Source organism: Pteropus alecto, unplaced genomic scaffold (assembly GCF_000325575.1).
Source record: "Pteropus alecto unplaced genomic scaffold, ASM32557v1 scaffold138, whole genome shotgun sequence".
NCBI lineage: Eukaryota > Metazoa > Chordata > Mammalia > Chiroptera > Pteropodidae > Pteropus > Pteropus alecto.
Genome location: NW_006441525.1, coordinates 683,069 through 709,222, shown reverse-complemented (window position 1 = coordinate 709,222; position 26,154 = coordinate 683,069). Strand labels below are relative to the sequence as shown.

The 26,154-nt window shown below is 33.7% G+C and overlaps 1 protein-coding gene across 4 annotated transcripts in view; it reads left to right on the top strand.

The window, feature by feature from the left end:
- Nucleotides 1-26,154, top strand: part of ERCC6L2 (ERCC excision repair 6 like 2) — a 118,157-nt gene that overhangs the window by 78,532 nt on the left and 13,471 nt on the right. For all 4 annotated transcript variants that reach the window (XM_025051663.1, XM_025051664.1, XM_006918812.3 and 1 more), the window contains 3 exons: nucleotides 2,556-2,636; nucleotides 3,915-5,046; nucleotides 9,519-9,673. In XM_025051663.1, the coding sequence (XP_024907431.1) occupies nucleotides 2,556-2,636; nucleotides 3,915-5,046; nucleotides 9,519-9,673 (1,368 nt within the window). The remainder of the gene's footprint in view (nucleotides 1-2,555; nucleotides 2,637-3,914; nucleotides 5,047-9,518; nucleotides 9,674-26,154) is intronic.

Sequence of the window (26,154 nt, the reverse complement as noted above, 5' to 3'; positions counted from 1 at the left end):
TTAGATTCATGCTGCTTTTTGCCAAACAATGTATATATATATTGTATATATATAAAGTATACATCACAATGTAAAAGAAGTATTTTACTTCTTGTGATATATTTTTAATTTTTAAAGGCTGTAGAAAATCTCTTTTAAAATGTTTTAAGATGTAGAAATTTGAATTTATAGAACATTTTTAATCTGATGATTTCTAAGCAATTTAATTCTATTTTTCATCGACTTACCTATATCATGGTTTCTTTTTAGAGTTAGATATTGAGAGTTCATTTCACAAATTTTTTTTGTGTGTATGCTAAATGTCAGGTAGCGTTCATAGAACTAGGCGTACAGAAATGAATAAAATAGACAAAAATCTTGCCTATAAAAAATTTACATTTTATTTGAGGAAGACAGATAATAAAAAATAAGTGAAGCGTGTAGTTTATTATAGAGCAGGTAGAAGATGAATAAGTTCTGGAAGTCTGATGCACAGCATAGTGATTATAGTCAATAGTACTGGATTATATACTTCCACATTGCCAAGGGACTAGATTTTAAATGTTCTCAACACAAAAAAGAAATTATAATTGCTTGACATGATAGAGGTGTTAGCTAAAGCCACAGGTAGTAATCATTTTGCAGTACATAAATGTATCAAATCAACATGTTGTACACCTTAAACATGTACAGTGTTATATGTAAATTGTATCTCAATTTTTAAAAAATGAGAGTGCGAAGGGAAATAGGAGACTGTCAAGGAAACAGCATTTCAGTTGTAAATGGAGCAGCTAAGGAAGCTCTCACCGTAAGATTGCAGTTGATCCTTTTGAAGAGACTAGGAAGGAAGATGCGGTTTAAACATAGGAACAAATAGTAAGGCCCTGAAGGAGGAGCATGCCCAGCATAATTTCAGAGTGGCTGGAGGGGGATAAGCAAAAGAGTAAGAGATGGGGCCAGAGAGATATCAGAAAGCCAGGTCATGCAGGAACTTTGACTTTGACTTCAAGTGAGACAAAAAGCAGTTTGGGGGTTCTGAACAGAAGAATGGCATAGTCTGATCTATATTATCTGGATTAAATATTTAGAATTAGACTGTAGAAGTAAAAGTAAAAGAGTAGAAGCAAGAATCGAAGTAGGAAGATAATGCCATGATTCGTCTGTGTGATCATGGTGGTTTGGGCCAGGGTGATAGTGGTGATGGGTAAGATCAAGGGTATGAGAAAAAGGGGGGAGTTAAGGATGACTCCAAGATGTTGGGCTGTGCAGCAGAGGACTAGAGTTGCCATTGACCTATCACAAAGGGGTTCTGGTAACGAGGGATTTCTGGTGCTGCCAGTTGGATCTGTTGTAGCCAGTTAAGCTTCTGTTAAAAAGATAAATGGCAGTGCTAGGAAGGAGACTCTCCCCTCCCTTGCAGTAATGGCTTCTAGCATTGGAAGAAAAGGTCTCTTGACAATTCAGGAACTGTTTACCAGTCTCTAGAGTTCTGTAGGAGAAATTCTTACTTGTTGCCCTGGATACCAGGTATTGATATACAGCCATTCCAATTGCATGGATGGGACCATGCAATTGGTATGGCTGTATATTCATAAATTTGTATGAATATACAAATTTGTAACTCTGGTGATAGTAGTATTATTTACCCCTGTTCTATCAACAAATAAAACCTTAGAAAGAGAAATATATTAATCTCCTTTTGAAGTAAAATTTAATATTCTAGAATCTAGGCAATTATATATATATGCTTTTAGAGATTTTGCTATATCATTTAACATACATATATATATGTATATATCATTTAACATACATATATATGTATATTTACAGATTTTGCTATATCATTTAACATACATATATATGTTTAGTTTTTATATATATGTATATATATATCTACATATATATATGTATGTTAAATGATATAGCAAAATCTCTAAAAGCATAGATACATTCTCAAAAGCAAAGATGTAGCAAACCTGTTATATAATTAAGACCTTTTCTTTTGGTTTTATTTTAGGGTGGACCTTTTCATTTTGATGTCTACTACACTTAAAGAATCAATGAACATTTTAATAAATATGAACAATAAATACACTAGCAATGTAGGCTAGAATTTCAAGTTCCCAATACTCAACATTATCTGTGGTGTTTGAAATATAGGTAATATGTCCTTACTATAATTATTATATAGATGTAGTATTATAGACTCATTACTGTGTGTCTATATATGTTTTTTCACCCTCCTTCACCTACTAGAGCTTTTAATGGAGTTGGCTGAGAAGTATTATTAGTTTTCTATCTGAAAAAATAAGCTTTAAGATAAGAAATAAGAGTATTTTATGGGCCCAGCACACTTCCACTGTGGCAGGCTACTACCTAAGAATTAAGAATTAAGCATATTTTAAAATGTTATATAAAGTATATATGAGTTCCTTATGTGGCAAATTGAAAATAAGAGAGCTTAAGCAAGCTGCACTCAGTGTTCCTTTCTTAACTCTCAAGTCTTAGCATTCCACTGCTGTTGTTTATCTGGTTGTTTTTACTCCATATTTTACAGTTATGTATTTTCTTTATAGAGAGAAGGCCAAGTGGAAGCAGGGATCATGACAGCCACAACATGGTTGAAAAAGGAACCTCCAGGACACAAACTAGAAACAGTAAGCAATTTTTGAATCTGTAACCCAGAACTCCTAGAAAACATGTACTGTGACAATTTTAAGTTTACTTTCCTTTTTCCTTTATTTTCCAATGTGTAAAGAAAAAGTCTTTTTTAAAAAAGTCAAGGACACAATATCAGAGGACTGTCCCTAAAATTAATAATTTAGGCTAATTTAACATTTCGTATCATAAGAACAAATTCAGGAGCACTCATATCTTTATATTTAGACTAGAATTTTAACTATACCAAACTGTAAATCCAAAATTAAATACACTGTATAGGTGATCAATCCAATCTAAATAATTTTTTACTCAACAATAAATTAAGCTACAAAATAGCAATCCAAATGTATTTAAGAATATTAAATCCAAACATCAAAATTACTTTCTTATTCAAGTAGCTATTTTATTTGAGTCCTTAATCTTGTAATCTTTTTGGTAGTTTGTCATTTCGCATACTGCAAAATCTATATTGCCATCAAAGGGCCTTTTTAAAAGTAAAGAATATATGTAGAAGACTTTTTTTTGTTATTGTTTTTCCTTGTTTGGTTTTAGGAAGTTATATAAATTTATAATAGCCTATTGATTTAGAATATGGGGTGAATATTTTTCTAAATTATAGAAATACATGAATATCAAATGTTGGCAAAAGTATTGCTAAATAATACTTTTCCAAAATCTTTTACTAATAAAGCCTCAATATAAGGAAACTGAAGGATATATTTAGCTTTGACTAATGTGAAAAACTTAAATATTGGATTTAAACTTGTAGCAAATTTTACTTCAAAATATCAATATTTTCTTTATTTCTAGTTGTCAAGATCCTTTTTGTTCTTTTTGTTTCTAATCAGTTAGAACCACTTTCCAGTTGTGAATTTTTTACTTTGCTAACTCCTACAAATTTGTTTTGTTCTTAAAGCATGATTAGATGCATCTGCTAGACTATAGTAAGCAATAGTTGTATACTTTTCACTCTTGAGGCCAGAATTGGTCCCAGCCTCTTAGGAGCTGACCACTCAGCTCTGTTTTTCTTATAAATAATTTGGTCACATGGTATTCTAGTTTAAATTCTTACTTACTTTGGAAAGTTATTCAACTTGAAAAGAGAAAAGAGTATACCAGACTATAATATTAAATTCTTCATATTTGTTTATTAAATATACTTTTACAAAATACCAGGTGATATACTTGTACAAATTATCTGTCCAAATTTAATTACTTTCCAGTGTGATAGATCTTGACATTTTCAAATATTTCTGTCATTGCTTCCTATGTAGCCTAGAGAGCCTGACTGTCAAGAACACAGAGGTCCAGAACAACCTGCAGAACCTCTGGCAAAAGAAGTATGTGATCTCTGCAATGATTTTAGTGATGATGAAGCAGTGGAAAATTCAAGAATAAAGACTGCTAAAAACAAAGCATCTGACTCAAGTAAAGCTTCAAGTTCTCTTGGACAGCTCACCTTACTCCAGTGTGGTTTCTCGAAATTGCTTGAGACAAAATGTAAATCAGTTGAAGATAGTGATGAAAATATTACATCTGAAGATAAAAGTTCTGATGAACAGCCCACCTGCCTTTCAACAGAAAACAAGGATGCTGGTTGTCAGAAAAGTCAAGACTCTCTTGGTACTTCAAAACATCAAACATTATCTAACATTCTAAATCCAAATGAAAAATGTATTTTTGATAAAAGTGAGAAGATTTTAGAAGAGAATGTTTCTTCTGCGTCTGATGATGAGAACATTTTTAAAAATACAGCTGACCACCATTGCATTTTACAGAATGTCACAGAATCGGAAGATAGTGATGTCATCTTTCCCACACAATATACAACTCAGAAATTCCCTGAGAATAGTGTAAGGTTTAAGCCACCCATGGATGGATCTATAGATTCTGAAACAGAAAACCCTGTAAAAATAAGAAATAATGGTGATGATAGAAAGACCGATGTCAGAGGAAATGGACTAATTTCAAAACAATTAAATCCTGAGAACATGACCTCGAAATCTGTTATGAAAAGAAAAGGCAGTAGTGATATTAGTGATGAGTCAGATGACATTGAAATATCCTCCAAGTCAAGAGTAAGAAAACAAAGAGCTACTAGTTCTTTGAGGTTTAAGAGAGAAAAAACAATGAAGAAAGCAAACCAACTATATCCAACAGATGAAGATTGTAACTCTCAGACTATTAATGAATTTTCATCCTCAGATGATGATTTTTCTGTTAGCCGTATCAGTTTCTCTAAACAGAGACATAGACCAAAAACTGTAAAAGAGAGAATCGGTTTATCTTCAAAATTTCCTAACCATAAGAAAAATAGCACTGTCGTACCAAGAAAACCAGTGAAATTTTCAAATGAGAGTATTGTCCATCAAGAGCAGATGTATGAATCAATGGATAAATTTTTAGGTAACGACATATACTTTCTAAAATCTTTACTCATTTGTTATGTGCAAATAGTTCCATAAGAGATTTTTGAATTAGCTTATAAAATAACTCTCTCAATCAGGAAGTTACATTGAAGCACAAATGAAGTGGGTGGGGGCCAAGATAAAGGGAATACCAGCTAGCTCAAGATAGAGAGCTTTGTTATCTCTCCCAGGGCCTCCTTTATGTGCCCCATCTGAATCACAGCCCCTCAATCCCCATAAATACGAATTCAAACTTGTATAGTAATCACTTTTTTGCATTTTTATGATTTTATCACACAAACGTGTATCCCTAGATATTACACTTTAGTCTCATTTTTAAAAATATTTTTATATAGTCTCTTTTAATCTGTAGTATTCCTTTTTTATCCCTTTTATTTTCTTATAATTTATCTGCTAAAGAACCTGTACCATCTATAGAGTTTTCCTCAATTTGCATTTTGCTAATTGTGTACTCTTTATGTACTGAACATATTCCTTTGCCCTCCATATTTGCTACAAATTAGCGGTATCAGAGACTATTTCAGATTCAGGTTTATTCCTTTGACAAGACGAAAGTTAGTGTTTGGCAAAAGTATGGGAGGCACAAAATGTCACTGGTCTCTCTATTATTTTGGCAACCATTGATGCTTAAATGCCTGTAACTATTTATCCAGAGTAGGAAAATGATGTTTTCTACTCTTATTTCTTTTTCATTTGTGAATTAGAATGTTTCGTAAAAGGATACTTATATCTACTGTTACTTACCCAGTGTTATAGTTCATATAGAAAAGGCAGGGAACATAATTCCTGTCTTTACCAGTTTTTAGTATAAATCGATTCCCTATCATCCTTAGAGGATGAATTTAGTGATTCAAAGATATTTAATGGATCTCAATCTATTGCAATTAATATCATTATTAAGGCTCATTTGGCTCTTTGGAGAGCAGGAGCCTATGGACATGAGCATTTTGGTTCCTGAGACCCTTTGACATGACACTAGTCATCTTTGATTGCTACTTAGTATTACAAAATGTTCCAGGATCATCTCATACATTTTCTGCCCCAGAGCTAGAATTAGTCATTTCTCCAAGAAGTCTTTTAGGGGGAAACTGTGATTCAAGACCACAGTCTTTTGCTAGGAATGGTCATTGCTACTACTTGCTTAGTTATTATTTCTGGACTTTTTCAGTGGACAGATTATATGTTGTGTATATGTATGTATGTGTGCACGTGTGCATGCATGTATACACATGTGTATATATTTTATATGTGTATATGCATATGTTTATATATATGTGCATATATATTTTTATATATCATGATAAAAGACTATGTGTTTATGTTGATATTTCCATATTTATATCGATACTTAATACGAGAGTATAAAGATTTTACTAAACTTCTTTTCTGTCACATTTTTGTACCATTTCCTCCATAATGGTAATTCTGGTTCTTAAGCATATAGGGAATGATTTAATTATAGTGTCCCATAATTACTCATTAGTTTTATCCCATATTGTATAAAAGTCAAAGAATAAAAATACCAATACTGCTACACTATGATTCCCGGAAACATTAGGATTTGTTTGTTTGTTTGTTTGTTTGCAAATACTCTTCTATTTCTTCCTATTTCGAAAATGGATATTCTATGTCTATGGTGTCAGGACATGCAGACATTGAATTATATACTCTCCCCCTTAGACTTAGTTTATTCTTGGTTTGCAGGTAAATATAAATTTATCGATCCCCATGAGTCCTTATATCAGTGTCTCTTAAGTCATTTTGGTCATCTGAAGCTTATTTTCTAGCAGATCCCTTGGAAAGTGCTCATGGGAATAATATTCCCTGTTTTTGATTCTTGTTGATAACACAATGCGCCCTTATACTTAAGTCGTTTTTGCTGAATATAAAATCCTTGGCTCACACTTTCTTTTCTTAAATATTTTAAATACATATCTTCATTTTCTTCTGGCATGAAGTGTTGTGTCATGTGTTCTTTATTTTTTTCTCCTAGATGCCCATAGGAATTTTTCCTTTTCATTATTGTCCAGTAATTTTACCAGATTGTGTTTTGGTGTTTGTTTTAGTCAGCTTAGGCTGCTATAACAAACTACCATAGATTGGATGGCCTAAACATTTATTTCTCACAGTTCTAGAGGCTGGGACATGATGCCAGGTTAGGTTCTTGTTTAGGGCCCCTTTCCTGGTTTGCAGATGGCTCCCTTATTGCTGTATCCTCACATGGTGGAGAGAGAAATCATCTCTCTCCTGTATCTTCTTATAAGGGCATTAACTCTGTTCATTAGGGCTCCACCCTCATGATCTAATTGTCTCCCAAAAGTCCAACTGCAAATACCATCACACTGGGAATTTAGGACTTCAACATATGTATTACGAAGGAACAAAAACTCATTCCAAAGCAATGTTGGTTATTCTGGGTCAGTATTCTCAAAGTCTAGTTTCAACTCAGTTTTAATTTTGGAAAAGCTTTCTTGTACTAGTGTTTTTAGTTACTTGTTTTATCCCTTTGCTTTGGCTTTCTTCTTCAGGGACTCTTGTTATTTATATGTTCAATCTTCTTTTCCTGTCCTCAAAATTTTTGTCACATTCTCTCAAATCCTTTTTATCTCATTTTCATGTCTTTTTACTTTTTAAAAGTTTTCTCCTTTCTCTTAAAGCATTATCTATTTGATTTATTCCTTATGTTTCTAGTTTAGTCTTCATTTCTGAAATAATGTTTTTAATTTCTAAGTTTTTCCTGAGTTCTGGCACTCATTTCTAGGTTATTTTAATTCTGACTTATGTTGTTGGTTCTTGTATTTTATCATTTATTAAAGTCTTTTACCTCATTTTGAAATCAGTTGCAATTTTCATCTGTTTTGTTAGCAAATATTTCTGGCATGTTTTCATTGTAGGGATAAATTCTGTTGCTTATTCTCTTTACTTTTATAACAATTTTTATGAGATTTGATCCTTTTTCTTATTTATGTAGAAATTATTTTCTCTGAATTTTTAAAGTAAGGCAGAGTTTAGGACATTTTTCTAACTTCACAAAGATCCATATCTGCGGTTTTGTATAGTGTTTCTCTCTCCCTCTTCCCTACCTTGCTCTAGACCTTCTCTTTTCCTCATCCCTGTTCTTCCTGTCCTGCTAATTTTGACATTCACCAGTTTTTCCCCACCTTGTGGCCCTGACCTGGGAGCCCTGGTGGGTCAGTTTGGACAGTTCTTCAGTGCTAGCCTGCTCCATCTCCTCAGGACATCTTACCTCAAGCCTCCTGCACCCACCCACTCAGCATTGGAGAGCAGAAAACCTTCCCAGATTCAGCTACTGTCTCCAATTTTCCCATTGTGTTTTCCAGTGAAAGCATTTTAGCTATTCTGGGGTCCCTGTTCTCAGATCCATCAGATGCTGTCCTGTTACTTCCTTCTTCCTCCGTGCAAGACCCTTATGCCACGCAGAGTGTGTAGCTGTTAGTGGGTTGTCCCCAACTACTTGTTGTTATTTTAGAGCTCATGGGGGTATCTTGTCATCTCATTTTGGTTTTGCTCTCTAGTTGCTCTCTGTGATATTTATAGTAGAAAATATACTATTACCATACACATCCCCTGGTGTCTTGAAATGTAAGGAGAATATTATCTTAGTTGCTCTTTCACTCATCTTATTTAACGTCATCTTGTTTTTGCATGATTGGCAATTCTGGTTGAGCGAAACTCAGGACTGGAAACACTACACGTGTTGAAGGTCATAATCAAGGTTCATTGCCAGAGCTGTTTGAGGGAACTTTTACAGACCTTAGTTCTAGCCTTGTATTTATGACCACAATTTAAAAGTAAATTATAGGTGCCTAGAAGCAAAGCAATAAAAAATATAGTCATTTTTTAAACTTCTTTTGGATAAAAGCTATAAGTTAATTTTTTTCATTTCCTAAATTTCCTCCCAATCTTGACATTCTCTGGGCATATGTACAAAAAAGACATAATACAAACAGTAAAACCGAACAAGCCAACCAAACTAAACTCCCTGGTCATAAACCCCATGCTCCCACTCTATCACTGTAATCAAACACATGTTTAAAAGAACAGATGAAGCTAGCACTGCTCTGTTAATTAGTAAACTATTTTTTTAATCAACTGGAACAACAAATTCATAGAAATGACCCTCCACCATAACTTTTCTGTTGCCAAAACCTTCAATTCAGGTTTAAATCTAAAGATTGTCACCTAATTTCAGAAGTTCGCATATTAATAAGAGGGAAAAGTCCTTCCCAAGTTAACCTAGACCAACATATTTGAACTGTTTTTTTTTAAAAGAATGTTGCGATGTTAGCAAACTGAATGTTTTTCCTGAGGATTAAAAACAAAACAAGCATAACTTTTTTAGTGTATTGCCTCTAACTTTTAAAGTATATATGGAACCATATTGCTTCATAATGAGACATCACTGAATAAACATCAATTACCTTGTAGATGGTGTTCGAGAAGTGGCTTACATTCACTCAAACCAGAATGTGATTGGATCAAGCAAAGCCGAAAATCACATGAGCCGATGGGCTGCACGTGATGTATTTGAATTGAAGCAATTTTCCCAGCTTCCTGCTAACATAGCTGTTTGTATTTCTAAGGTAAGAAGCACGTAGAGTAATATTTTTATCTCATTTTTAGTTTTTATCTTCAGTTTATCTCATTTTCATAGAAATTACTCAGTAAGATCTCTAAATACTCCCTCAAAAGTAGCTGCTAAGATTGTGACATATAAATAAGTATAAAAAAAACAATACTATTTGGGGCACTGTAGTCAGTGAAGATGTTTTATAGTAAAAGACAGATTGATATCTAAATGTAATAATGGTGAGTTGATTCATAGTATCCCTCAGGAAAAGTTTGCCAAAAATGAGGAATCTGAGGGAATCGGGCAGTTAAATCAGAATCAAGACCACTTCTGCTCCTATGGAAAAAGAGAAGTGTATGATTAGATTTCCTCCAAAATTTTTCATCTAAAATGAAGGCAGACACAAAACTAGCTTTATATAGAATTTGTTTTTTTTTTAGCAAAATGATTTTTATAGTGTTAAAAGTGATAAATATTTCCTATAGACTCTTCACATTTAAAATTGCTGTTATATAGAACTAAGCTTTATATAAATGTGATATTTATTGATACGTTTTAAAACGTCAAAGGTTTTAAAACGTCATTTTCTTTTTGTCTTATTATCCTTCATTAATTTCTAAGAGCTAAGTGTCTGAGTAGTTTTCCTATCACTTTATGTGTAGAAGTTTAAAATGCATACCTTATACAGTGGTACTTTATTTCAAGTTAGTACTGCTCTTATAAATAAATAAAAGCTTCTAACGAATACTTCTGAACTCTCAAGCTGTCTTTGTTTATTTGATTCAGTAAAGGATTTTGGATCGTCTTAACAATAAAATCAGAATACAAAATGAAATTCAGGACCAAGGGAGACATAAATTAAACTGGAAGTTCAAGACTGGGAGGAAGTTAAAATGCAGATATATAGGACATGATGTTCTTACCCAGGTTTTTTTTTTTTTTTTTTTTAATGACAAATTTGATTGAGTTTCCTAGTAGACAAAACAAAGGAAATAAACAATTTATTTATTGTTTTCTCAACTAGTGCATTTGGAAATGTGTGTGGGCAGTTTGAGTGGTTGCAATGACCAAGTGCCCAACTGGCATTAATGTGTGGAGGCCAGAGATACTCAATTATTGTTTAAGGGGATAACACTCCACATGCCAAGAACTGTTTTGCCTAAAATGCCATAACACCCTGCTGAGAAACACTGAGCTAAATGGTTGTCCTTAAGGGGGAAAAAAATACCAGCTCTTCTAAGGAGAAGAAAACTTTTCCTAGCACTTAATTTGAAGGAAATTTGCCTCCTGGCTCTTAAATGAGGACCACTGAATGGTCTAGTGAACAGTCAGTTGTCTTATAATATCCTAAGAGTAAATGTAATAATGGACTTTGAAAGGCTGTGCTTTTAGCATTTTTCAATGTAATCCAAAGGGCCAACACCAAAATACAACTCATGAAAGCATTCATTCAAAAGACCCAGGTATGCTGCTTTTTGTTATTCTCATTTGATCCAGAAATATACTGTTTCTCAACCAATACTGTAGACATTTCTACAGTTTGACTACCTTGTAGGAGCTATCTGGAAAAGGTTGGAAAAAATATGTTGAGTTTGCCAGAAACTTGCTTTATTAAAATGAAGAACATATCAGTATCTTTTAAATAGCTCATTTTTTATTAGGGTTTTCTTTTTCTAAACAAATTTTAATGTGAAAGAAGTAAGAGAGTTTGTCAGACCTCTGTAGTAGATGCTAATGAAATGATTTAACTAGATATTAATTATTAGCTTATTTAAATATTTTGCAGAGAAGAAATTTACAGGTGTATAATTCCTCCCAAAATGGACCCGAGAAGCAACCCCTAGATCTAGAAGCAATAAAAAGCCCCTTTGGAACCTTCTTAAGGAAAGTTATAAAAATGAAAATACTGCAAATATAGTTTGCCTTTAATTTGCAGGGAGTGGGGGGTAGGTGGGGGAGTTACTTTATCCTTATATTAACAATACCAATAGTTTTCAGTCTTTTTCAGCCCCAACATTCTTGAGGTAGACGGCACACTCTCCTCAGAAACCTCATCTCTTCACAGTGATTTTCAGAGTGAGGGATATTTCTTACCAGGAAACAAACTGAAGTATCTATCCCCTAGGGCTTCTAATATGCCCTTTGAGGCCATATATTTCCCCTATCACACGTAGACAAACTTAATATTTCTTTTACAGAGAAAACAAAGAAAATTGTTGTTTCATGACTAAATCATGGTTGGTATAAAATATTCAGGGAAGCTTTAAAGCCACTAAACAAGAGGTCCAATCCCATGCCACCAATGCTCACAGGCCAAGAACTGTCTGTATAGACATTTATTTCAGTGGCCAACTTCTTTAAATCAATACTTGGTACAGTAAAATTCCAACAAAATAAGAATAAATCCCTCAGGTTTGACTTACACCATTTAATATATCAGATTAATAATATAGCTGTACTTTAGCATCTTAAATGTTGTGATGTATTACCTATATATAAAAATTACTCAGGGACAATATTATAAACTTACTATTTTTTTTAAAAGGTCTTACTTGCTATATGAAAATCAGAATTTTCAAAATAGATAGTGGTCATACATATTTGTGATATTCTTAGTTTTTCACCATTATCAAAAACTAAAACTACTGTATTTTTGACAAAAATACAACCGCTGAGACATACCTTATGCTTTTCTCCTTTTAGTTTAATTAGAAGTAAATTAATTAAATAACTCATATAATGAGTCTCATCTTTAATTTGTTAAACTCTGTAATCTTCCATAAGCAGAAAGAATTGTGATGGCTATAACTAGCCTGTGGTATGCACTCTACTCAGAATGCCAGTATTTGAATTCTAGCTGAACCTCATACTTCCTGTGTGGCCATGAGAAAGTTACTTACCTTCTCTGTGCCTCAGTTTCCTTGTGTTTAAAATACAAATAATTATACTTCTTACCTCAAAAGGTTTTTTATGAAAACTGAATGAAGTAATACCTGTAAAATTCTCTGAACAGTGCCTGACACAAAGTAGCACTCATTGCTACTACTACCATTGAATAAGACTGATATCAGGACTCTAACTCCCCTGGTTGATCCCCAGGGAATCAACTAGAAGTAATCATAAACAGTTGTATGCAACCATATTTAACTATAAATAAAAGAATGGGTGGTGTAGTAGATCTGGGGCTTTAGACTCCCTTTAAAAAAAAAACAAGAATGTTCATGATAGAATATTTTTCAAACTTTTATATGTGACTATTGAGTTTTTGCTTATGAAAATAGCCACTCAGTTCTTTATAATTTATATTAATTTATTTTATAATAGTCTATATGAGAATCGAAGTTACTAGTAATTTTTTCTCTTTAAAGCTGATAGATTCCTTTTCTCTTTAGATTCATCAATTGAAATGACTCCTTCTAATTTAAGATATCTCCATAGCTCTGACAGTCAAATGAGTGAGACATCACTCTGCCTTCAGACTAGTCCTTTTGCATTATCTTTATACATAATACTCTTGGTTCTCCTCATTATCATTCTTCTGGAAACTAAATACAACCTCAGTAATGTCAGGGAGATAAAAAGAGGGTTGTGTCGTTTTTCTCTTTAAAACTATTTGTAAACTATATTAAGGATTTCTGAAGAGATGTTTAAAAATAATACTATCACTCATAGATGAGATATTGATGACATTTCAAAGTCATCTCACAGAATTTCTAAGAAAAAAATGTTCACAATCACTGATTTCATCATATCTGGTCAATATTACTTTAACTCCTTTAATGAATACATCATTGGAACATTTGTTAGAGATACATATATCACTCACTGAGAGGTTTTACAGCTTGTAGTATGATGGTGGGTGGCAATAGCAAATTTGCAGTTTTGAAAAAATTTTAAAATAGTTATGGTAAGAAAAGAGAGTAAACTAAGGTGAAGGGAAATGAAGCAAAGTGAAGACAAAAGAGACTCAGCCATAGTGTTAGAAAAATCTGTAAACCTCTCGCTTCTGAAGACTCCAAAAATCCCCAGACCTCCCACCTATAGTATAGTGTCTTTCATCTGGGGCTCACATCCAGAATCTTTTTGATTGCTGAGAATTCTTCTGAGTGCTTCATGTCTGTCACCAGAGTTTTATTAGAGACCTTTACTTGCGTTTGAAAAGATTTTGTGTGTTTGTGTGTGTGCATGAGTGCGTGTGGTCTGTGCCTGTGTGTGTGCGTGCATGCGTGCCTGCAGCCAGATGCAGATGTATTGCCTCACTTTCTAAGAAAACAAATACTATTTATTTGTAAGATAGCAATACACAGTGACCACAATATACAAGTATTTCACTTTCCAAGGAAGACTATAGTTAAGTCTAAGTTAAAGGCTTAACTAAATTGCAAAGGAATATACTAAACAGTAAACTTACAAAAGAGAAGTAATATATACCACAATCCTAGATAAAATCCTATGGCCTTTCAGAGTTTCTCAGTCCTTTTGATGTAATTATTGATAACCAAAATGACAAAAGCGGTGAACTCGCTTTTCAAATTTAACTATATATTAAGATAAGGCCTAATATTTAAAAATATCTATTTCTATCTTTCCTTTGGTTTCTTGTAGTTTGTACTTTTATAAATAATTTCTATTTATAGAACACATTTTATAGATGTCTTAAATGAAAACCCATCTCCCCTAAAATAAATTTTTAATTATGCTTTTATTATATAGTAATACAAACAATATAAAATAAAAATTTGTTTTGTCTTAAATTATACTTGGATATTTTAGAACCATTTCTGAAGACAGCTTATTTTAAAAGATGAGATGTCTGATAACAAGAGGGAAAACCTGTGTGATTCAGAGTTAAGCTCAGACCAAAAGAAATGTTTTAAGTGTTTGAAGGAACTGATAATAAATGCCTTTTTTAGAGTTAATTTGTTCTTTTAATATATGGAAGTATGTCACAAAACCTAGCTATACCTGTTTGTGATGTGGTGCCTCATTTTTTCAATCAACTGCATGTTTTCAACTTAAGTTTACTTAAAGTTTTCTGAAAAGAAATGTACAAAGACAGCATTCAATTAAGGATTAATCACTATGGCAACTGAGATGTGGTGACTGAAAGAGGGAGGATGTATTCTCCCCTCAGCTTCCTGCCAGCTGTCATAGTCAACCTCTGCTGCCTGAATCCAAGCCAAAATATAGACTGTGACCAACTCTAAGAAACTATATCTGTATTTTTATAAATTGGTACAAGTATCAGACTATAAAAGAAGACTTAATCCCTTGAATTGGATGACAGACACTTGGCACTCTCACCAGTATTTGACAGAGAAATAACAGGTCGCTTTGTAGTAAAACCTGGATTAATAGTAAACCCTTCTTTATGTTATTGCAGTGTGGTGTAAATGAGAGAACTAAGCATGCTGTCAGCCTGGGGGCAGTGGGTGGCATGGTGGGGGGGTGGGGGGGAGTGCCTTTTATATAACCAGTGCAGGTTTAAGCACTGTTCAGAATACTGTAAATACAAAATGTTGTGTTAGTAAGAACTTCTCTTTCTTGTATTTGTATTAAATTGGCATTTTGTAGACAACTTAAAGAAAGGATTTCTATGAGCTCTGGTGGATTTGATTGCAGTATGTTTATACAGCTTTTGGAGTCAGCAAGGAGGGATGGACTGTTTACAATGAGCAGACTTTGGGGAGATATAGCATTCCATTATCCTGTTTTTCAGGATGGTGAATGGCATGATGGTTTAAAGTAATTGTTCACAAATGACTAGTTTATGAAGCAGTTCAGTAAGGAAGGTTTATGGTTTCAGCATGCGATAGAATTAACTCTTACCGGGTGGGATTTTTCTCGGTCTTATCATTTTTCTTTCTATAGCTAGGTGTTAATTTTATGATGTTTATATCAGAAAGTTATTCTTTCAAGTGATTTTAATAGAGATCAAGGTTTGTAAAATTGTGTGTATGTATGAAATTATGTGACTAGTTTTGGCATGAAAAAGGCTTTTGTGTTTCTATCCTTAGAACTAGGATTGATTCAGAAACATAGTATGTCATTTATAAAGAATACCTGTTACCTAGTCAGAGGAAGAAGAATCTGGTGTTAACTGCAAATATATATACCTATTCTCCTCCTAACTGGTGGCTATGAGAAACTGTGGCACCCTTTCTCACAGTGATGTTAACCAGGATTAGTAGAATAATGATTAATGTGTACAAAACACATTCAACTCCTTGAAAAAAAGGCATTAAATGTACTCAAAATATAATATTAATTTTTATTATTGTAATTATGATTATTGATGATCAGTAGGGGTAATGAGTGAAACTCCCTCTGTTATCCTCTATAATGAGAATATGGAGAATATAGAGAATATTATTATTTTTGTTGTTAATAGTACCAATAGTAGAATACTTTAGAATATTATTAAAGATAGCTAATCCAATCGTCTAATTTTGTAGATGAAAGATCTGCCTTGAACTATGGCTGATTTGTCATGAAGACAACTGTAGAAAAAAATTGTATTTGAAAGAAATTATAAACTAATTTGGCAATAGACTGGACTGACAAACAAAAAAAAATCTTTGCTTATTAGGAAATAGTTTGATTCTAACTCTTCTTTTAGCTGGTCATAGTTCCAATTACATAGAAGATAAATATAGCTTCTTTGAACAATTTCTCTCTTTAAAATAGTTGGAAGATTCTAACTTGTTAAAAAAAATACTGTTTCTTCAAATAATGCCTTTTAAGTAACAATATAAAAGCTTAGCGACATAAGGCCTCACTGAACTTTGATTGACTCCACCTAGTTACTTAAAGAATGTTAAGCACTTAGCCCTTTTCAAATTATATTTTATCCCTCTCTGAAAACCATGGTATCAATTGGACATGCCCACTTAATGGAAACACCTATTGCCTTGTCATCCATCGGCCATAGTGAAGTATAGGAACTCACTCAAGAAGGGAGAATATGGAAAATGGTGTCAGAAAGATATCCCTACCCATACATGACTTTGTGAGCTTTCCTCATCTAGCACTAAGAAATCTCAGCAGTCGCTATAATGATTAATTTTCTGTTTTCCTCAGTTATGTGAAATGTCTTATTGTATTTCTTTTCCATGGTACACAAGGCCTATTTCAATTTGACCCTAGGTTGCTTTTCCAGTCTCATTTCAAGATACTCATTCAGGATTATTGACACTGTGTGCTAGGTATTATGCTAGACACTGAGGATATAAAAGCAAACGGTCTTTCTCGTCAGCCTTCAGCTTATGAACCAGTCTCCAAGCACACCTTTTGGACTCCTTTTGATGCAGGACAGGGCGGATCCCCCTGAGTGGAGATTCAAGTCCTGTACCTAGAGAGAAGGTTCTTGACTGAGCGCAGGAAAGAATTCATACTAGAGTTAGAGACAAAAGGAAAGTGTTAGAGAAAGGATAACCCTCCATAGACAGAGCGTGGTCTCTTCTCAGAGGCAAAGAGTGAGAGAACCGAGAGGGACAGAGAGGGAGAAAAGACCGGGATTAAAAAAGACAGATGGAAAGACAGAGAGAGACGCCAAGTATTTAGGGAGTTTGATTTAGATATCATTCTTAGTTTCTATGAATTACAGTTTAAAGACTCTGTTTACCTTTTTTCCAATGGGTATACAATGTGAAAGATAAAGGTATATAGCAAGAAAACCTGCTGGCAATCCCCAGCCTTTGTTCCATAGGTTCCTCATGGTTTTTGGCCTAGGGAATGAATGGTTGGATTTTGTGTAGGGTAGAATTTAAAGACCCTATTTTCCCATCATGATATGGGTAAATGGTTTGTTAGTAATTCCAGTAGGAATCTTCCTTTGTTCTGTACATTTCCGTGGTTTGGCAGCAGCACATTGCAGGCTCTGAATATAGCCTAATTTAACATTTAGTTCTCATGCCTCTTCCCTACATTACTTTTACCCTTCTATGCCTATGCTCCTGTGGTTCTTTTGTTTAAAATTCCATTTCACCTGTGTCTGCCTATTGAACTCCTCTCCCTTGGATTATCTATGATGGCTTTCCCGTAAGACTTTTCCAAAGCAGTGTAAATGTCTTCTTCATCTTTATTTTTATTTATTTGTGTGTATGTATATGTGTGTGTGTGCGTAGCACTTATCGCATTGTATTATGTGATACTATATATATGTCTACAGGGTGTTTTTAGTTGCAAGGAATAGAATAACCATCTAAATGGGTCTACAGAATACATCATTAACTAATTAACATATCAGCAAGTCTGGAGGGAAGTATTTCCAGGGTTGGAGCTACAGCCCAGTGACATCATAAGGATTCAGGCTCTTTCATTTACTGCCCTCTCTAGCCTTAGTAAATTATATTTTAGTCCCTGGACCTTCGTCTCATATTTCAGGATAACTCCTGTATCTCAGGAACTCATTTCCTCATACAAATATATTCACAGACAGGAAGATATGGCTTTCATCTTATATCCTTTCATTGGGGAGGAAAATCTTTCTGGCAGAACGTTGCCTTGACTAATCTCACATTATCCCCCAATAATTGAGAGAGCAATCCACCTTCCCTGAGCACATTTCTAAGAGAACCCCAATTTCGCGCAGACAACAAAGAGGGAGGCAGTGTCTGTTAATAGGCCATCAACAATGCCTGACACCATTTTCCTGATGAGACTGAAACTCTTTTGTGTTAAGAACTGCATCTTATTCTATCTTTTATTCTCAAGACCTACTGATTTCAATCGAATTTTCAGTAGATACTAAATAAAGCCTTCTCAAAGAGATTCTGTTAGTAAAAATATGAAGAATTACTCTAGTTTATAGCATGAATTCTTGTGTGGTGGATTGGCTTTAGGCAGGGTGAATATATCTGAACTATGGTCCTTGATCTAATATGGTATTTATGATATATTTTTGCAAATTTCCTAAGGAGAATAATATTCCTTTTACTATAACCAAAGTCTTACAACTTTTACAGCAAGATTATTGGTAAGGTGACGTTTTATTTTAACTGCGTTGGTCATCTTGTAGCTAAATTACTCTCAGAATCAAATTTCAGTTAATCTATAAACAGTTTTCATTACTATTTAGCATTAACTGCTTGAAAATGGAATTGGAAATTCATATCTTACTATCTTATTCAGTATTTAAGGCTGTCCTGTTACTGTTGCCAGGTAAATTATTGAATACCTTAAGAGGAAGAACTCTTTTCACTTTGTTTGTAAAAGTCGGTGGGTTAATATCTTCGAAAAATTAATTGTTTTAGTTGTGTTATTTATATTTGTGTACATTTATATTGATCTAACACTAATTTATTGAGAGCCTATAGGCTACATGAGTCAGGACTCAGTACAAAAAAATATATATGGTTGTTCTCTGGATTGGAGGTATATATGATCTAGTTAAATAATAATAAGATCTAAACAATCAAAATAGTACAGGGCTCTGCCTATTCCAAGAGAGCCCCTCGATCCTTTTGTTGGGTGAAATTAGGATCTTTGGCCTACATGCAGAATTGTTGGTGCTTGATTTGGTATGCTATGTGTGATTACATAAAATCTTAAATCAAGATAGACTACATTTATATAATAAATCTGTCAAACGAGAAATTGAAATAATAATGCAAGAAAGAAGTACTCAAGGGAAGTCTCATGAAGCTAGACTTTCAAGTATGAGTAGGACTATGTTGGGCAGAGGCAAGGTCGAGGAAATTTAATGCTAGAAATATATGTCATGATGTGTTTGACAGTCGTGAGAAGACTGACCTAATCAGGTTGACTTGGGCAACAGGGAGAGTAAAGCTGCATAGGGTTTTGGGAACAGATTATGAAAGGCTCTCCTTTTAAAGAAATAATCAATAAAGGTTAAACTGACATGAACAGACTGAAATGTTAGAGTTTATACTCTGACAAGTAACTTTCAACATGTGCAGATATCTAACCATTCGAAAATTGAAGGCCTAAAGCCACAGCTGGAACAGGTAGATCTAATCATTATTCTGTAATTTTTACTCAAGAAGGGAGCCTTTGCATGTTCATTGTGTACGTAAAGCTGGGTGAAACCAAAATCTGCTCTTGATCGTCCTGTTCAGATAGTCTGGATGGAGGTATCAATTATGTGCTGAATGGCTTGCCAGTATATTGCAGACAAGCAATTTTCAAAATGTGGCTCATGGACCCCTAGGCTATTTGAGACTCTTTCAGGGATCTGCAAGGTCAGGACTATTTTCAGAATGATACAAAGTGCTCTTCTCACTTGTTGGCATTTGCACAAATCATGCAAAAGCAATGGTGGGAAAACTGCTGCCAGCTTAGCATGAAATCAGTTAGCATCCCTAAATTGTACTGGTGGCCATTGAATTCTTTACCTTCACAAACTTGCAGGAAAAGAAAACTAGTTTCTCTTATGAGTATCCTTGATGAAGCAGTAAAAAGTACTAATTTTATTAACTCTCAATCCTTTAGCACTCATATTTTTTATATTCTGTTTGATGAAACTAGGAAGTGTACATAAGCACTCATATAATTGAACTGCAAACTGAACTAGCCACTTTTTTTATGGAACATCATTTGTACTTGAAAGAATGACTGAGGGAGAAACTATGGTTATTTAGACTTGTGCATTTAGTAGATAATTTCTTTAAAATGAACTTAGTATGTCACTTCAAAGAAAATAACAAACAGTACTTATTGCCGGTGATAAAATTTAAGATTTCAAGTGAAAATTAAAACATTGAAAAACTTGTATCTGCCACCATGACCATGACACCTTCCCAATTCTTCAAGATTTTTCAGATGCAGTAGGTGGTGATAACAACGAATATGATTTTACAGTGTTGTATAATTGTGTCAAAATTTGAAAGATCAACATAACTCGGTTAATCAATATTTTCTAATGACCACTGAATGATATTACAGAATCATACATAGGGGAAAGTATCACCTAAAATACCAGTTATCACAATGAATTTTAATTTTAACAATATAAAAAAATACTGATATTTTACATGAAATTAACCATGAGTTTTGATATAGTATCAACAAAGAATATCTACAATTATTTGAAAAGGCTATTAAAATATTCTTCCCTTTTCTACATATTTGTATGAGGTGGGTTTTCTTCATATACTCCAGCCAAAACAACATTGCTGCCACAGATTGAATGCAGAAGCAGATATGAGAATTCAGCTGTCTTTTATTTAGCCGGATATTAAAGAAATTTGCAAAAATGTAAAACAAAGCCACTCTTCTCTCTAATTTTTTGTTTGCTTTGGATAGCATAGACTTTTTTGTTGATGTTAAAAAACAACAGTTATTTAGGTTAACATGTAATTGGCTTATTGTTATTTTTAATAAATTAATAAATATTTAAAATCTTCAATAGCTATAATCCACATAAACAAAATAATGTTAGGGTCCTCAATAATTTTTAAAGTATAAAGGGATTCTAAGACCTGAAGGGGACCAGAGTTTTGCCACCCTATAATGTGCCTATCAGGATATTGATTTTTAAGCTGGTTATTAAGAAACAAAAGACTCAGAAAGAACCTTGACCCACCTCCTTTCTGCCTAAAGGAAATTCAGATAGAAAACCAGCTTCAGGAAGGGAATCTTATCATAGTCACCTTAGCACCTTTGCACTATTAATCAAGTGTGGCGGATAGGGAGGATCCAAGCAAAAATCTGTTTACTAGATTCTCCTGTGGTCCCATTGTTTCTGGGTGGCCCAGCAAGGATTTATTTGCCACATGTTTGCTTTTTCTCCATCTACCTGTAAGTTGCCTGCTTCCCCTTTGAAATCTCAGACCCCTGCCCTACTTTCCTTTGGGTCTCATATCTTATGATACTCCTGAATGTACATTTTAGACATTTTCTCCTGTTATTCTCTCTGTTAATTTGATTATTAGCCCAGCTAGGAAAATGTAGGTGAGAAGAAAGTTGTTTTTGTTTGTTTGTGTGTTTGTTTGTTTGTTTTTTGTGCCCCCACAGGTTAAAAAGCTTCAGAACTGCTATTTTAGACCATAGGAAAGAGTCACCTGATCATTAAATTCAGTTCCAGTGGGATATGCTTCCAATTGGCCTTTCTCTGTGAGAAAGTTTTACGTCCTCTCCTACGTGACTCAAGAAAGCATATCAGAATAGGAGAGAGTAAAAATGATGTAGTTATAGGGAATCTACTCTAATTTACTAAAAATGTGAATCATTCAGAGATTTAAGTACTTTGTTATTATTATACTTCACAACTAGTTACAATGTCTCAGTGCCATTTGTGTCATGGTGCTTGAAATATCTTTCACTAGATGCTGGAGAGCCATTTAGTGGCCTTGTAACCAAATCAGCCTATACTTAGAAGCCTATACTTACTCAAGCTAGAGGGCATGGAAGAGGGAAGTGAGAAGCTTCTCTTAGGAAGTGCCACCCGTGAAAGGCAAGGATGAGTGCCTACCAAGAAAGGCTTTAAAAAATTTTTTTCCATCAGCACCACTCTTCTGTTCTTTTCATAGAATAGGTATTATCTAATTATAGGACCTTCAAGTAGTCTTTAGAGAAATTTTTCCAGAAATTTAAAAACTCCATACATATTAAAGATTTTAAGTTGAGATCAGGGCTAAGATGCTAGGACCTATTCGTTACTACTTACCAGATAGTCTATAAAGACTGGTAGAATTGTGAATTTTAAATATGGAGGAGACAGATGAGAGTCCCAGATCCAAATTCTCTACCCTCCAGATCCTGATCCCCAAATCCCTCATCATTCCCCAAAGTAATAAGGCTCAAAAAAATATAAAATCTCCCCAAGTTTATACAATAAGAGGCCGGGTAAAGCCTGGACATCAGGGCCTGTGGTGCTGAGTCCAGTGCTCAGACATCTACCCCAAAAGGCCCAATCCTGCTATAGCCTTTGTAGGAGATATTAAAGGAAATTTGCTCCTGACTACCTGCCTTTGGAGAATGCAGAGTATTAGTGAACTCTCGTCTTTTGCTCATCTGCAGGCTTTGGTGAAAGTAATAGCCACCTGGCCCTTTCCCACAGGTTGACTGCTATGGTCACGAATGGCAGTGCCTTCAGATTAACAGATCCCAAAGAGATAGGGCTTACATGTTTCTGTCTGTAGTGTGTGCTCTCCCAAGGCTGTCACTTTGTCCTGTCTTTTAGATATATAAGCTTCTTGGACAAAAAGAAGTTGACTTTTATGGATAAAAAAGGAACCTAACCTCAGAGCATTTTTGGATTTGAATCTCAGTGTTGTTTTTTCAGATTTGAATGTCATTTTTAAACATATACAGAAATTTTGACTTCAGTATATATTCGTGGTGGGTCCTCCGACCAGCTGCGTTTTCTCTAGAGGGTGAGTGAAGACAGTTCAAGGGTAGCTCATAGCTAGTTGCCTTAGGTTTTTTCGAGTGCTGGAAAAATGCACTTAAAGTAACATTTCCTACCTCAGCCAGATAACTTGAATGATTACTTTGAGGAAAGGGCTTTTTCACACTTGTGCAAAGATCCTCAAAAATTTTTGTCATTACAGACTCTCAGATGTCATTTGAATGAATTTATTTACATGTGCTATATGTTTTTATAGGACTCCTGATTCCCTGCTTTGCAAAGACAAGCAAGTTTTTGACATTTTATGTGTTTACAGGGTTGGCCCTTACCCAAAGAGAGATTTCTTTTTTAATCTTTTGTTTGAACAGATGTGTAAACAAAAGCATTGCTGACTTCACTATTTAAGGTTTAATGAAGAAGAAAATGAAAGCACTAGATTTTTTAGGCTTTATGGCAAAGTGGGTGTGATCGGGTCAACGTGAGGGCTTATGGCCCACACGGTATGCCCACAGTGGCAATGACCATAGTGTGAAGCTCTGTGCTGTTCTCAGGAACTAGGTGTAGACCAAAGGGCTTTCCTGTGATGGAAATTTTAATTCTTCCACTCAGGCTTCTCAGTGGGTCAGAGACATCAAGACCTTCCAATGCCATCAAAAATATTCTTCCTGCTTCCAATTTCCTCAATAACTAACTAATCAAGCCTAATCATCTGACTATGGGAAAAACAATATATGTCACTGTTAAATATACATTGTTTTTTATTCTGGTGTACGTCCTCTGTAAGGTGTTTTCTCTAGAAACCAGCCCCACAGGCAGATTGCTTAATAAATTGCTTAATAAAGCATTTCACTAATTTCTATTAGTCAACTGTGGACAGCCTACCCACCCTATCAGGCCATCCTGCTCCACTGTGCACTCCAAGATTCCTCTGCTCCATAGGGGTATGGATGAGCAGAGAAGGAGTCAGCATTATTAGATAATGCACCAGCTATTGATGTATCTCCAGGAATTAGCCCCAAGGAGGTTTAGAAAGATGGCAGAGATTACAATAGTATTTCTCCTGCCAAAATGGAACTAGAGACACTTCATAATTGCTTTTGAAACTCACTTTCCTGGATTGTAATGTTTCTTGCCCCATCTTTTATGGGGCATGTGAGTATGGGAAAGATTGATTCCTATCAACTCTTCTCACTTCCTTGCTATTCCTACCTAGGTGCCCTGTACAGTTCTTTAGTAATTTACCTCCAAAATTATTTTTTACTTCAAAGACTATTAATAGAAGTTTCCTTTTCCGTAAACATTCTCGGCACTATTCCAGTGAAGTTTCCTAGTATATAAAGATAGATTTCATATGTAGCAGAATAAATAGAAAAATGTTAATGTAATCACATGGCTGTGAGGTAGGGGGAATTTCCTTTTTGTCTTTTCTCAGTATACTGACATCAAAGATTGCTATCTGCAAACTTTTAAAAGAGTTTTATTTTTTCTTTTTCATACTGAAAATCTATATATCTTATCTTTTTTTTTCAGTTATGCCTATCAAAAAATAACTATTGGTTCAATGAAAATAATGCAAAGCTTAGATCTAATGCCGTGAAACATAAACAGTGCACTTTTGGTTCAAAGGAAAAAGAAAAAGAGTATTTATTTTCAAAGGCTATTTGAATGTTTCATACTATTGTTCTAAAGATAAGGAACTTTCCTGGTAGAACCAATATAAACCTAAAACTTCATAGTAAGAAATAAGTTGTAGAAAATTATGCACAGTTTATTAGTTCTAGTGTGAATTCATTTTGGCTACTGTGGAAGGAATTTTTTCCTACAAAAGTGCCCCCTCACTTATTATAATCCTATTTTACAACTTAAAATAATTGTAGCTTTTTTTTACGGAATATATACATTATACATTTTTAAATAGTAATTTTTATGAAACATTTTCAAGCATATTTTATAGATACATCAGAAAAATCAACAATGATTTTTTAAATTTATTCAACAATGATTTTATAACTTTATCAAAATTAAATCAAAGCAAATATTCATTAAGTCTCTGAAGTGAGCCATTTCCAAATTAAACATTTAATTGTGGATAGGTGAGGAGACTATTTTGGCCAAAATATATTGGAACAATTATCATTTATAGAAATAATATATATTATTTTAATTAAATAATTTTTATATTCTGAATCTTATTTTAATAACAAATAATCACTTTTGTAAAGATAACAGATTGTGCGTTTAAATTTTCAATTATATAAGTCAAATTGGACTTAGCCATAGCACACCCTTTATACGCTTTTAGACCTGTTAAATTGTAATACTTTTTCAATTCAACTGACTACTCCATATAGTATGTATATGTCCAAAGAAGGAAGATATATTACTCATAAATTAGAATTATTACTTCAGTATTCTCTGACAAATTTGGCTTCTTAAGTAACCCCCATTTCCATTTAATTAATCTCATCATCAAATAGATTTTTAACTATGTTTACATTATCTAGAAATGATTACTGTATTCCTTATGCTTACTAAGTTTTATTTTTAATAAAGATTCCATAAGTTGAATTTGATTTTTTTTCATATAAATACTATAGTAGAAATACATAATAATACCCAGTAACTTATGGAAATAATCATGAACATGGCAGTTACTAAGTTAGAAATTATACTCTAACAATGGCAAGCTTTCTAAAATACTTATTAACAGAAGTATTTATACTATACAAATACTGTACAAAGTTCTTGTTTTCATAATACCTTCCTCAAAATAACCATAAATTTAAAGATGAAGGAAACCTTCATCAGAATCAGGGAATATAGAGGTACTTCCTCAAGGCATATCTTGATGGATTATTTTGAAGAAAACTTTTTAGGAAAAAGTTAGGAACAATTAGATTATTTTTCAAAAACTAGAATTTCTGCTTTCTTCACATTTGCAAAATTTCCTATAAAATATAGACATAGTGTTCCTGGTGTTGGCCATTTTATTCTCTGGGCAAAAGAGGACTAGATTTATTTTGCTTTCTTAAGCAAGCTCATCTTCTATCTTAAATTCATAATCTAGCTCATTTTACTGAATTTTTTTTTACTTGAGCTTTCATTACAATTGCTACTTCATAGTGTTGCCTCAGTGTAATATGACTTCACAGCTTTGACATAAGTGGTAATGAATAAATTTG